At 43.5% G+C, this 14,646-nt stretch overlaps 1 protein-coding gene across 5 annotated transcripts in view; it reads left to right on the top strand.

The window, feature by feature from the left end:
* Positions 1 to 14,646, top strand: part of LOC120932682 (synergin gamma-like) — a 59,094-nt gene that overhangs the window by 5,171 nt on the left and 39,277 nt on the right. For 3 of the 5 annotated variants that reach the window (XM_040345242.1, XM_040345268.1, XM_040345233.1), the window contains exons 2-4: positions 1,164 to 1,214; positions 1,748 to 1,844; positions 9,527 to 9,687. In XM_040345242.1, coding sequence (XP_040201176.1) covers positions 1,164 to 1,214; positions 1,748 to 1,844; positions 9,527 to 9,687 — 309 coding nt within the window. The remainder of the gene's footprint in view (positions 1 to 1,163; positions 1,215 to 1,747; positions 1,845 to 9,526; positions 9,688 to 14,646) is intronic. The other 2 variants (XM_040345260.1, XM_040345251.1) reach the window with 2 other exon arrangements.

Genomic DNA, 14,646 nt, shown 5'->3' with positions numbered 1-14,646 from the left:
GGAGAGGGATGGATAATTCTGGGTTGGAATGAGGATGATGGAGTTGCATTGTGAAAATGGATGAGGATGACTCTGGGTGGGGATAGAGAGTTACATAGTGAAGAGGCTCTCCACAATGTAACTCTCATCCCCAGAGAGAGACCGAGGACATGATGCAGGAGCTGGTCAGAGACCGAGGACATGATGCAGGAGCTGGTCAGAGACCGAGGACATGATGCAGGAGCTGGTCAGAGACCGAGGACATGATGCAGGAGCTGGTCAGAGACCAAGGACATGATGCAGGAGCTAGAAGCACCACGGGGACAGGAGAGCACAGGGGATCAGAGAGCGCGGGGGCTGGAGAGCATCGGGGATCAGAGAGCGTGGGGAGGGGAACTGGATAGCACTGGGGGTAAAGAACATGGGGGGGGGCGCCAAAGAGCACTGAGGGGGACTGGATAGAACGGGGGGAGTGGGAGCACAGGGGGGTGGCGAGCACTGAATCAATGGCCCGCATTTGTGGGAGTATTTTGTAGTATAGTGTCCCATAGAAAATGTTAATTCTGAAAAGGATAGTAAAGGATTTCTGACAAATCTGTTGGGGTGTACTCATTTACGCAGAGCACTATAAATGACACAATTGAGACTGGATTCACACTCGTGCGGTGCGAATTTCAGCTCTCTTATCTCTGCAGAGAGATAAGAGAACTGTTCAGCAGATCATCTCCGTTTTAGCTGCAAACTTGGAGACCTGGGAGAGGGGAGGGGGAGGGGGGAAGTGTATTGAGGTGAATGAAAGAAATCCTGAAGAGAAATTAACACATCTGCGAATCAGATGCGTGCCCCTAGAAGATAATGGGCCTGAATTCGCACCTGAGCCGCATCGCAATGCACACGTTTTTTCAGCAATGAGCAGTGCGAATGCATCGCACATATGTGAACCAACCTCATTGAAATCAATGTATTTTATAATGTTATGCGAATTGGATGCGGTTTAAGCCGCAACCAATTCGCATAGGTGTGAACCCGGCCTCAAGGTTGGTTTTTTTGTTGGGGGGGGGGGGGGGGGATAAATGGGGTTCACTTTGGTATCTTTGTCTTGTGTAGACCTTGTCCTAGCACTGCTTACCAAAATTGTATTGCAATGACTTCTTGAAATGCTCTTCAGTTTAATTTTGTTTCAGTTAGACGCCTGCACCTTTCAACTAAAGACATGTTTAAAGAACATTCACAAGGTAATACATTCAGAAAGAATCGGTCTAATTGCAGGAAAACTTCAGTTATACAAATATTGCTAGGTATGAATGTAATATTAGGTTACCTTTTTCTTTACTGCAGTGAATTGCTTTTCAGAGCCAATAGGCAATTTTCAATGGCACATCAACAGTTGTACAGATTTGTAATATACTATTGTATAGCATTGTACTGATTAAAACGGATGATTTGAGTCCATGGTCCATATAAGCAAACGGTTATTATCCTTTATAATAGTAACCGTTTTCTTATATGGACCATGGGCTCAAATCATTTTATTCAGTACAATAGTATATTACAAATCTGTACAACTGTGAAACTGTTGATGTTCCATTGAACATTGCCTATTGATTCACACCCTGAAAAGCAATTCGCTGCGGTAAAGAAAAATGTAACCTAATATTACATTCATACCTAGCAATATTTGTGTAACTGAAGTTTACAATGCCAACGTTTCTTGTTGAATACAGTAAAAAACTTTAATAAAAAGTATTTTTTTCTTCTCAACATAAAGGTGATCCAGAAAGCGAATGAAATGTTGTGTGGTATCAGCCAGCCCTCGGTATGCAGTGAAGTACTGATGTCCTCTCGGGGAGCGGAATATATCTCAGGTGTGTTTCTGTATTCTATTCAGCATCCTCTTCATATAGGTCAGTGGTTCTCAACCTGGGGTGGGGACCCCCTTGGGGGTCAAATGATTATTTGCCAGGGGTCACCGAATCCTGGGCTGTTCCTGGAGCGGCCACCCACTCAGCCGCCCATTCAGTTCACGGCATGGCTCGGGGGCAGAGACTAGAGGTCAGCAGATGTGAGGAATGAGAAGTGGGAGGGGCTGGAGGAGACCCTATCTCCTGATTTCGGCATAGGTGCAGGGCCAGATTAAGAACATCATGGGCCTGGTGCTGAGGATTTTGGTGGGGCCTTTTAGGCTGCATTCACACCTCCGCGACAAGTAACGCCGCGTACGCGGCGTATTTTGCCGCGAATAGTGTAACTTTTTTTTTACAAATCCTTCCTATTGCTTTGTATGGCCGAACGCCAATGCCGCCTGAAAAAAAGGGTCCGGGACTTTTTTTCATGCCGCAGGTGTACGGCGTCTATGAGAATGAAGGAATTCTCCCCTCCAGCGGCACGAGCGGTCGGCGTCGGGCGTTTTGTCGCGGAGGTGTGAATGGGGTGTAATAAATTATAAATAAATGCGTGGGAATGACATGAACGCAGCCCAGCCAAGGCAAGTGACCAAAGGCACAGAACCCAGAAGGAAGACCGGGTGAAGATGGAAGTGTCCAGGCCCCGCCTGATTCATCGCAGCACTGGAGGGCTCAGTCTGAAAATTGAAGTGTACACTAATGTGCTAATATGCTGTGCATACTTGTACGTTGTGGCATAACCTACCCCAGGGCCTCTAAAAAGTAGTAATGTCAGGAAAGTTTACTACCGCTTTATTATCACAGGATCCCAGGAGCCTCTCATGGGGCCCCCTACTGACCCGGTGGACGGTGGCCCTTGGGCAGTGCCTAAGTGCACAGTTGCCAACATTTAAAAAATATTTTCAGGGCCACTTTTTTATATAAGTGCTATATTTAGAGTAGCTGAGATCCCCGATGTTCCTCTATACATCATAGTAGTAATCACAAAATTAAATGAGTACTAATAATGGGGCAGAACAAATATGAGAACTGAGATTTCCTTTAGTTGAACTAACAAAAGTGTGTCCATTCTAGAGCTGGTAACATTGAGGATATTCAGTATAATTTTAAAGAACTGTTTTTGTGGGTAAGCGACATAGGGGAGGAGTATGGACGGTATACAAGTGGGAAGTATGTGCAGGTGAGGGAGAGGAATGTGGAGGGTCTAACAGTGGGCACTATGTACAGGAGAGGAGTACAAAGGGTACGGAAAAAAGCACTATGTACAGGAGAGGGGTATGACAATGGGCAGTATGTACAGGAAGAGTGAGGGGGTATGACAGAGGGTAGTACGTACCAGAGAGAAGTGTGGAGGGTATGATGGGACAGTATGTACAGGAGAGGAGTGTGGAGGGTATGACAGTGGGCAGTATGTACAGGAGAGGAATGTAGACGGTATGATAGTGGGCTCTATGTATAGGAGAGGAGTGTGGAGGGTATGACAGTGAACACTATGTATAGGAGAGGAGTGTGGAGGGTATGACAGTGGGCACTATGTATAGGAGAGGAGTGTGGAGGGTATGACAGTGAGCAGTATGTACAGGAGAGGAGTGTGGAGGGTGCGACAGTGGGCACTAAGTACAGGAGAGAAGTGTATGACAGCAGGCACTATGTACAGGAGAAGAGTGTGAAGGGTATGACAGTGGGCGCTATGTATAGGAGAGGAGTGTGGAGGGTATGACAGTGGGCACTATGTACAGGAGAGGAGTGTGTAGGGTATGACAGTGGGTACTATGTATAGGAGAGAAGTGTGGAGAGTATGACAGTGGGCACTATGTACAGGAGAGGAGTGTGGAGAGTATGACAGTGAGCACTATGTACAGGAGTGGAAGGATATTTAGGGACGGAGTAGTGGTTAAGCGGGTCATACATGGATTGAAATTACGCCAATTATGCAGAGACCAGCCATAGTCAATCTATGTATGGGCTAGCTGGTTTTACACAAGTCAATCTATTAATCAACTTGAGTACAACCAGCCTGTTTTTTTTTTCTTAAAACAATCAGTGCTGCCAGCTAAAGTTAGCAACACTGATCATTGTACGCACTGGCAGAACACAATAACACTGCAGGAGTGATTCCCCCATCCACAGGTCAGCAGGTGAGAGGGTGTGTGGGGACAGGCTGGGGAGAGATACTAGTCAGTGGCTGGGTAGGCACTGGTAGTATCAGAGCCAGATACACACAGGTTACATACGCCACGATCGTTAGAGCGAGAACAATAATTCTAGTACTAGACCTCCTCTGTAACTCTAAACATGTAACCTAAAAAAATGTAAAGCATCGCTTAGGATACCAAAAAAAATTGTGCTAACTTAACTAACTAACTGTTTTTTTAATGAATGAAACATTTTTTTCCAAAAAAACATGTTTGAAAAATTGCTGCGCAAATACCGTGCTAGAGCTGCACAATTAATCGTTAAAACAATTGTGATCTCGATTCAACCCCCCTGACGATCTCCAATGCAGAGTTTGCTGATTCTTTCATATAACAAGTGGAGAGACTTTCAGCTGTCAAAAGAAAATATCTGGGCAGTCTGCCAAGTTTTTAACAGGAAACATTGTAACTAACGCTTCCTTCTTAGATCAAAGGGATAAACTTCTGTGTGTAAAGAACAAATCTGGGCAGTCTGCGAAGTTTGTAAACAAAATGAAACATTGTAACTAACTAACATTGTAACTAAATTTAACCACTTAAAGTCCAACACTTGTTTCTTAAGTTAGAAAGCAATATTATTTGCTAGAAAATTACTTGGAACTGCCAAACATTATATATATTTTAGCAGAGACTCTAGGGAATACAATGGATATTGCTGCAATATGTTATGTCACACTGCATTTTCCCACTTCAATGAATAATAAAAACCATAAAAACAAAACCGTGAAGTTAGCCCATTTTTTTTTTTTTTATGTGAAAGATGATGTTACGCCGCAACAATCGTGAGAGAATCGTGATCTATCTTCTAAGCAAAAAAATTGCAATTCTCATTTTAGCCAGAATCGTGCAGCTCTGTACCCTGCAACATAAAAAGTGCAAAGACCACCATAGAGTCATTTTCTAGCAAAAAACAAATGATGATTTTTACATGTAGTAGAGAAGTGTCAGAATTGGCCTGGGTGGCAAGGGGTTAATTACCATGAGTAATATACAAATAATTATTATAAGCACTGTGATCCTATCAGTCTGCTGTAGTGTGTCAGCTTGTATTTATATTGGCCGTTCTGAATGTAGCTTCTGACAGGCTGTGCAAGCAGGCCCGTATCTCCGGAACCATAAATGATAGCTGTCCCATATTTTGACCAGTTGTGGGGTAGATCTTCCCATGCCTACCCCCAAATGTGGGGTTTCTGTGACCTCTGGTCATCGAGCTAGAACCCCCCAAATTCGATCTTAGAAAAAAAAAAAAATCTTAAAAAAAAAAATATTTTTTTTTTTTTTTTTTTTTTTTTTGGGCAAATGGGCCTATCTTGAGAAAGGGGCCTGGAGCTGCAGCTCCATCAGCCCCATTGTTAATCCAGCCCTGCATAAGTGTCGCTGCTACGAGACACCTGCTACAAAATCTGAGACCCCGTGAATATGGAGACACAGTGAGTAACGCTACCTGTGATTAGAATTGCCATTAAAAGTCCCCACTACAGTTCTCAGATCAGCAGATGACCTTGATCCAGAGCACCTAAGTTGACTGATCAGAACTCCACACAGCGCTGACACTGATCCTATTAACCCCACCAAGGAGTAAGATAATGAATACAAGTAGAGAATCCATTGAAGGGAGAGAAAAAGAGGGGTAGAAACAAAGAAAAAGGGAGCGAAAGATGGCTAGAGAGAGGGATGGGGGGAAAAAAAGGCAAAGAAAGGAGAACAAAGAGAAAGAGTGGTACATCCTCAAATGTACCATAAGGGGTTTTAATACTGTACGAGTGGAAGGGACTCAGGGAGCGCTAAATGTCCATGGGTTAGGGGCGCAAATCACTTGTCTTGCCTTGGGTGCTGACAACCCACGCTACAATTTTTTTTTTACTGTTAGGGGTCCCCACAACTTGGGAAATTTTATCAAGGGGTCACGGCCCTAGAAAGGTTGAGAACCACTGATGTAGGTTCTATAGCTCAATTCCCATTTACTGTATTGCACAATAATAAGCAAACTGTTCTGTGTAAACCATTTCCTTATTGGGAAATACAAATTGTTTTCTGCTTTGTTATAGCTTGCAATCTTTTTGAGTTTGCCTACAGGATACTTCATTGCTTTACTGTGGGCCCTAGTTAAACTAAAATAAATTCCTACTCCTACATCCTAATACTCTATGTATGATTATCCTATGTGTCACTTTGTAGCATTTTACAAAATACTTGTTTTCACCTTAGTTGCATTACAGTACTGCTGATCTCCTGCAGCCTTCTAGCCGCCACATCATGTCTACATGAGTGCATTCCAATGATGGCTGCATGGCAATGCTCATGGTGATTTTTCTTGATAATGCCAATAGTGTAACACGCCTTCATATTACGTGTTGAAACGGTCCCTTGTAGTCTCCATCAGAGACTGGGTGACAATGCATAGTTGGGACACAGAGACAGTGTTGTCATCCTAAACAGACACTGGCTGAACAAGTAGCTTCATGGGGTGATAACCAGGTAGTATTTTAATGAAAGCAATTTTAAAGCAACTATATTTCCCAGCATGTGGTAGTGCTCTTTAACATAGTCGTTGAATTCTACAGCAGCCTTGAGGAAGTAAACCCTGATGGGTTTCACTTCCTCTTTATTTCCCTGCAAAGGTAAAGCATAATGGGTTAATATGCATAGTAGCCCATTATGTGTCACTTACCTGAAACCAAAGCTTGCAATGTCACCGCTGTCCCCAGTACAGGAAGCATCCGTTCTTCACCTCTCTTCCTTCCGGGGCCACGGACTCCGGCCCTGTGACTGTGTTCTGTCGAGAAGTGCCCCCCATCGAATAGTGTCGCACTCCAGCTGAGTTGCTGATCGGCTGGAGTGACGTGCCAGCGCACATCGTAGGAGGTATCTCGCGATAGGAGATACCATTTCACTGCCACAATTGAAACCTATACAAACAGCGGCAGGAGACTTTGAAAAAGTCACGTGGACGGTGATGCAACGCGTCCTGGAACAAGAGCCATGGTGACGTCACTTCCGGTCGCTCCCAAGACCAGAAGTTTGTTCCTTATTGCTGTTTTTTTACCCATTTTAATTGTAAGTGCGTTACTTTATTATTGATTAAAATACTGTTTCAACTTACTACACTATGGAGCCGCCTTCTTTCTCTCTCTACCATTGAACCTGAGAATCCAGGGAATCTGACCGGGATTGTAAGCAATCAGGGAATCACTGTACCAGGCACAGTTTAGCTACTGTGAATTCATCTAAAAGGCTCTTTATATGAGCCAATGAGGTGAGAGGCTGGGGGGAATGTGCGCACCCGCGCTGGATGAAGGCATTAGCACTTTATATTTGAGGAAACTCCTATTGGATCTATCACTCTGCACCTGGAACTGTACTTTGCTTTGGATTGACTTAACTTGCATTCGCACATTTTTTTCTTCTTTGTAAGGTTGATTTGCACATATCTGGATCACAGATAACTTGTATATTGATGTACACATTTTTGTGTCTGTCATACTTGGAATTTTTTTTTGCACTATTGTTTCGCACATTTGATGGTTATTCATTTGCAGATTTGCACATCTTTATCCGTATTGTGTATTTGCACAGGTGTTGTGTGTTGGCATAGTTGATGTTTACATATTTATTTGCACATGATTATTTGAGCACTGAGGTCATTGCTTAATTGCCTAGGAGTTATGTATTTATTTTATTTCATAAAGCACCACTTCTCCCCCTTATTTTTCATGTTATTATCAGTGTGTGAACACCTTGCTGTGGCTACTGCTTATTTAGGTTGTTAGATTATTCATTACTCGTGTGGTTTGCGCATTCGTTCCCCCTGCTTTCCAGTTCTCACATTGTGCCTCGCTTTTGCGGGGTGGCTTTACAGTGTGCTTATGGTCCGGTTTCCCCGCTGTTTGTATAGGTTTAAATTGTGGCTGTGAAACGGTATCTCCCATCGAAACCGTGTAGGTTTAGGAGATATTTCCAGCACCTACAGGTAAGCCTTAATATAGGCTTACCTGTAGGTGAAAGTGGTTATACAACCACATTAAACGCACCAAAGGCTAAAAATGCAGTTATAAATGCACAGGTATTCATGTTGTCAGACAATGCTCCTCAAACGCCCTGTGAGATTTGTTTTTTCATTTGTGCGATGCTAAAATGGGAAATTATCACTTTCAACACTTTGCAACCGCACCTCAAACGCACTGTCAACACAGCAATCACTGTATTATCCGGAATTACTACAGTGATTCTCTGCTACCACAGTACTACAGTTGTGGTGTATGCATACCTACATTGGTCCAGATGGCAGGTGGTTTGTGAGGAGCTTAATTACATTAACCACTTAAGCCCCGGACCAATATGCAGCCTAAAGACCCAAGGTGTTTTTACAGTTCGGGACTGCGTCGCTTTAACAGACAATTGCGCGGTCGTGCGACGTGGCTCCCAAACAAAATTGGCGTCCTTTTTTCCCCACAAATAGAGCTTTCTTTTGGTGGTATTTGATCACATCTGCGGTTTTTAGTTTTTGCGCTATAAACAAAAATAGAGCGACAATTTTTTAAAAAAAGCAATATTTTTTACTTTTTGCTGTAATAAATATCCCCCAAAAACATATATAAAAACATTTTTTTTCCTCAGTTTAGGCCGATACGTATTCTTCTACCTATTTTTAGTAAAAAAAATCGCAATAAGCGTTTATCGATTGGTTTGCGCAAAATTTATAGTGTTTACAAAATAGGGGATAGTTTTATTGCATTTTTATTTTTTATTTTTTTTTTACTACTAATGGCGGCGATCAGCAATTTTTTTCGTGACTGCGACATTATGGCGGACACTTCGGACAATTTTGACACATTTTTGGGACCATTGTCATTTTCACAGCAAAAAATGCATTTAAATTGCATTCTTTATTGTGAAAATGACAGTTGCAGTTTGGGAGTTAACCACAGGTGGCGCTGTAGGAGTTAGGGTGCACCTAGTATGTGTTTACAACTGTTTGGGGGTGTGGCTGTAGGAATGACGTCATCGATCGTGTCTTCCCTATAAAGGGAATGACGCGATCGATGCGCCGCCACAGTGAAGGACGGGGAAGCCGTGTTTACACACGGCTCTCCTCGTTCTTCAGCTCCGGGGAGCGATCGCGACGGAGCGGCTATAAACAAATAGCCGCGCCGTGGTCCCGGATCGCTCCCCGAGCGGACCCGACCTCCGCATGTAGCGGGGGGGGGTCCCGATCGGACCCCCCACCCGCTAATAGGCGAGGACGTACCTATACGCCCATGTGCCTGTACGTGCCATATTGTGGACGTATATGTACATGGGCTGGTCCTTAAGTGGTTAAATAACGGAATCACTTTGCAGGTCCCACTCTCATTTGTCTCTCCTCTGATCTTGCACAAAAAAAAAGAAAGATGGAACAAATAAAGTTGACAGTACAACACCCAAGTGAGTGTGTTTTGCCTATTGCAGGTGTGATTGAGGTGTACAGAGTATCAAAAAGAATGGAAGGGGGAATGAAAAGATTCAGCATTGATTGTGAGAGGTTGCAGCTTGCCTTCCGGGATATTGAATTAGCATGGAATAATTTGCAGGCCTTCATGTCCATGTGTCCCAGCATACTGCAGAAACTGGTAAGTACCAGCCACATTTTCTACTTTTGGCAGCCTAAATGGGATTTTCAATGTTTCTGTCTTCTGATACACTGACATTTACTACAGTTCTACTGTAACCAATAAGAGCCCCCTCATCCTGTTTTTATATACATTGGATGGTTAATGTATGTTAATTTATGCATCGCATGCTAGCACATTATGTGAAACTTGCCTGCAAACGAAACCCTCCACCAATGCATTGTCACTGCTGGAGGCTACATCCATCTTCACTCGTCTTCCTTCCGGGTCCGCGGGTGACTGGCCAGAGCCACGTGACATCAATCCCGCACATGCACGTGGGAGCTGCCGTCACAGCATGGGTGGCCGTTCCTTCAGAGCGCATGAGCCAATGACGTAATCAGCTGCATATACAGTAACTATCTCCTAAACGTTGCATGTTTAGCTATAATTTACAGTGCCTATAGGTAAACCTTACTTATATGTACAATCAATCTATGGGAGTTTACAACCACTTCCCGACCAGCCACCGCAGTTTTACTGTGGCAGAATGGCACAGGTGGGCGAAACAACATTATCTTACATCGCTTTGCCTTTTGGCCACTAGGGGGCTCGCTGCCAAAGCCGATGTAAGTGCCCGGCGAGCGCAATGACTGCCGGGCACCCACGATCGCTCGTGACAGATCTAACTGTGGGGGGGGATGGGACTGACTAGGAGGGGAGAGAGAACACACACACACTAGGGAACACAATTTACCCCCTAGTGTTAACCCCTTCCTTACCAGTGACATTTACACAGTAATCAGTGTGTTTTTTATAGTACTGATCGCTGTATAATTGTCACTGGTCCCAACAATGTGTCAAGTGTCTGATGTGTCCGCCGCAATATCGCAGTCCCAATAAAAATCTGATCACCGCTATTACTAGTGCAAAGTGGAGTTGCCTTTCGTAAATAACCCCCATTATGTTTTTTTTCAAATGGGATATTTATTATAGCAAAAAGTAAAAAATATTGTGTTTTTTTTCAAAACTGGTGCTCTTCTTTTGTTTATAGTGCAAAAAATAAAAACCGCAGTGGTGATCAAATACCACCAAAAGAAAGCTCTATTTGTGGGGAAAAAAAAGGACGTCAATTTTGTTTGGGTATAGCGTTGCACGACCGCGCAATTATCTGTTAAAGCGACACAGTGCCGTATTGCAAAAACATTGCCTGGTCATTGAGCAGCCAAATTTTCTTTAACCACTTCCTTACTGGGCACATATACCCCTTCCTGACCAGGTGAAATTTCAGCTTGTGGCACTTCGTCACTTTAACTGACAATTGCGCGGTCGTGCGACGTGGCTCCCAAACAAAATTGACGTCCTTTTTTCCCCACAAATAGAGCTTTCTTTTGGTGGTATTTGATCGCCTCTGCGGTTTTTATTTTTTGCGCTATAAACAAAAATAGAGCCACAATTTTGAAAAAAAAAACTATTTTTTACTTGTTGCTGTAATAAATAGCCCAATTTTGAAAAAAAAAATATGTTTTTTTCAGTCTAGGCGATACGTATTCTTCTTCATATTTTTGGTAAAAAAAAATCGCAAGAAGCGCTTGTTTTGCGCAAAAGTTATTGCGCTTACAAAATAGGGGACAGAATTATTATTATTTTTTATTATTTTTTTTTTTACTACTAATGGCGGCGATCAGCATTTTTTTCGTGACTGCGACATTATGGCAGAGACATCGGACACTTTTGACACATTTTTGGCGCCATTCACATTTATACAGCGATCAGTGCTATAAATATGCACTAATTACTGTATAAATGTGACTGGCATTGAAGGGGTTAACACTAGGGGGTGAGGAAGGGGTTAAATGTGTACCCTGAATTTTGTTCTAACTGTGTGTGGAGGGGGGTGACTGGGGGAGGTGACCGATGCTGTGTCCCTATGTACAAGGGACACAGATCGGTCTCCTCTCTCCCCTGACAGGACATGGATCTCTGTGTTCACACACAGAGCACCACGTCTTGTCCCTGTAGCCGCCGATCCCGAGTGCCTGGCGGACATCACGGCCGCCAGGCACTCGCATCGGCATCTCTGCGATGCGGCGAGCACACGCGTGCTGCTGACTGCGCGCGCAGGCCGTATAAACACGGCCAGTCAGAGAAGTAGAACCACCCTGCGGCCGTATAAAGTCGTACGGCTGTCGGGAAGTGGTTAAAGTCTGTCACTATCCAATATGATACATTTGTACAATGCTGTATAATCGTATTGCAAAAAGAGCAAAACAAGCAGGTGATAGTTGGGGGTTTGACAATGTAGCTTCTAGTTCCAGTAGAACTGGGAAGCTACAGTATGGGAGAACCTAATAGATTATTATTAGAAGTCTGTGTGTCATTCCAAATGGCAAATCTAATTTTAAGCTTTCAATAAATAAAAATTCTTACTTATGGATTTCAGACATTTTTATTCACAGAACTAATTTTATAATGCACTGGATAGCTATGCACCAAAAAACACTGGCCTACAGCACAAACACCATCTAAAATGGTGGTTTTCAACCTTAGTCCTCAAGTACCCCCAATGGGCCATGTTTTGGGAACTTCCCTTAGATAAAATCGCTCTTATCAATAACATGTCATTGATATTGATTTAAAGCAGCTTGCAAAGTAAAGGAAAACCTGGCCAGTTGGGGGTACTTAAAGCGGAGGTTCACACAAAAAGTGAACCTCTGCTTTTCGGATCCCTCCCCCCCTCCGGTGACACATTTGGCACCTTTCAGGGGGAGGGGGGTGCAGATACCTGTCTGAGACAGGTATTTGCACCACTTCCGGGTCTGATCCCCCGCGGGGAATCCAGCCTGTGATATCAACCCCCCCCACGCTGTCTTCTGGGAAACACTGTTCCCAGGAGAGAGCGGGGACCAGTGACAGCGCGCCACTATCCTCGCCCATGCGCAGTAGGGAATCGGGCAGTGAAGCTGTCAGGCTTCACTTCCGGATTCCCTCACCGAAGATGGCGGCGGAAGCAGCCGAGGACCGAGCAATTGCTCCGCCTTGGCTGCTGACATCGCTGCCCTGGACAGGTAAGTGTCCATTTTTTAAAAGTCAGCAGCTGCCGTATTTGTAGCTGCTGACTTTTAAAAAAAAAAAAAAAAAAAATCGGCCGAACCTCCGCGTTAAGGAATAAGGTTGAGAACTACTGATCTAAATCAAACATTCATACATGCACATACTAGGGCCAATTTGGACAGGGACCGATTAACCTACCAGCATGTCTTTGGAGTGTGGGAAGAAATCCACACAGGCACAGGGAAAACGTGAACTCCAGGCAGGTAGTGTGATAAAAATAAAAACCATACTTTTGTTTGCACATGATGAGAGATGGAAGTCAGCAGAGCTTCACGTCATTGCACTCCATATGCATGTGCCTGTAAACACAAGTCAAAGCGCTTCCAGACGTATACCTGCGTTCTGTCAATATAGTCCTATTTGCAGGACTGCACACCAGCTGGGTGTCTGGGCGCTGCAAATACAGGCGTAACATATGCTGTATGCCCATTTGCCTGTATTTATGTCTGTGTACATGAGTACAAGTCAGCTTTCAACACTGCCAGAAAGAGTTGAAATTGGTGCAAACATTGTACTGCTGCAACCTGGTGCCGATAGGTAGGAAAAGTTATGAAATTATTTATCTTTTGCCCTGTACACACGATCGGTCAATCCGATAAGAACGTTCTGATGGATTTTTCCATCAGTTAACCGATGAAGCTGACTGATGGTCAGTCGTGCCTACACACCATCGGTTAAAAAAACGATCGTGTCAGAACGGGCTCACGTAAACCACGTACAACGGCACTATAAAGGGGAAGTTCAAATCCAATGGTGCCACCCTTCGGGCTGCTTTAGCTGATTTTGTGTTAGAAAAGCGCAAAACGTCTTTTACTGTCTGTTACAGCGTGATGAATGTGCTATCTCCATAACGAAAGCTAGTTTTACCAGAACGGGCGCTCCCGTCCCCTAATTTAGTCTGAGCATGCGTGGATTTTTAACCGATGGACGTGTCTACAAACGATCGTTTTTTTTTCTATCTGTTAGGTATCCATTTAACCGATGGCTAAATAAGCGATGGTGCCTACACACGATCGGTTTGGTCTGATGAAAACGGTCCATTAGACCGTTCTCATCGGGTTGACCGATCGTGTGTACGCGGCATTAGTCTCATTTTGTTTACATCACAGAAACCTAAAATTTTAACAGGGGTGTGTAGACTTTTTATATCCACTCTATAGAAGGCAAACATTGCAACCCTGGAAACTACCCCGTCCCATGCTCTCAAATGTACATTACAAGCCAAACTCTTGCTAGTATATTGCACTATAGCATTACAGGCTTGTTACAGTAATTAGGCAGCCAGGTTAGCTTGACCGGTATAGCAACTAATAAGGCTAAATGATCATTTGTATACGGGCCACAATGAAGGTGGTTTGTGTTCGGTTTCCTGGCTGTTGGAGAGCTGATAATATTTCAAATCCTAGTTTTGTGACTCCTGATAACCTGACTGATTAGAATTTGCCACAGAAATAAAAATACCAATCATAATTTAACCAGTTAGGATCCATTTACTGTATCAATATTATCAGGAGTCTGAGGCTGTTATCTTTTCAACCCTATCATGCATAGAACAGCAGAGGGCTACTTAGGATCAAATGTATCGATATATTCATGGAGATCCCATCACAAAAAAATGATATGCAGTGTGTGTTATTTCATTACTAGAAAAAGTTGGGGTTTTTCAAAAACGTTATTTTGCATTCTAAATACAGATTTTGCTTGGTGTAGTTCTTTTTTTTTCAGCTTTCAGCGCTGTCGCAATTTGAATGACAATTGTGCGGTCATGCTACACTGTACCCAAATTTTTTTTTAGCATTTTGTTCCCACAAATGGAGCTTTCTTTTGGTGGTATTTGATCACCACTGCGATTTTTATTTTTTTAAT

The sequence above is a fragment of the Rana temporaria genome, chromosome 1 (genome assembly GCF_905171775.1).
Source record: "Rana temporaria chromosome 1, aRanTem1.1, whole genome shotgun sequence".
NCBI classification, from domain to species: Eukaryota; Metazoa; Chordata; class Amphibia; order Anura; family Ranidae; genus Rana; species Rana temporaria.
Note: the sequence above shows the minus strand (reverse complement) of the source record. Positions and strands in the feature narration are given on the sequence as shown.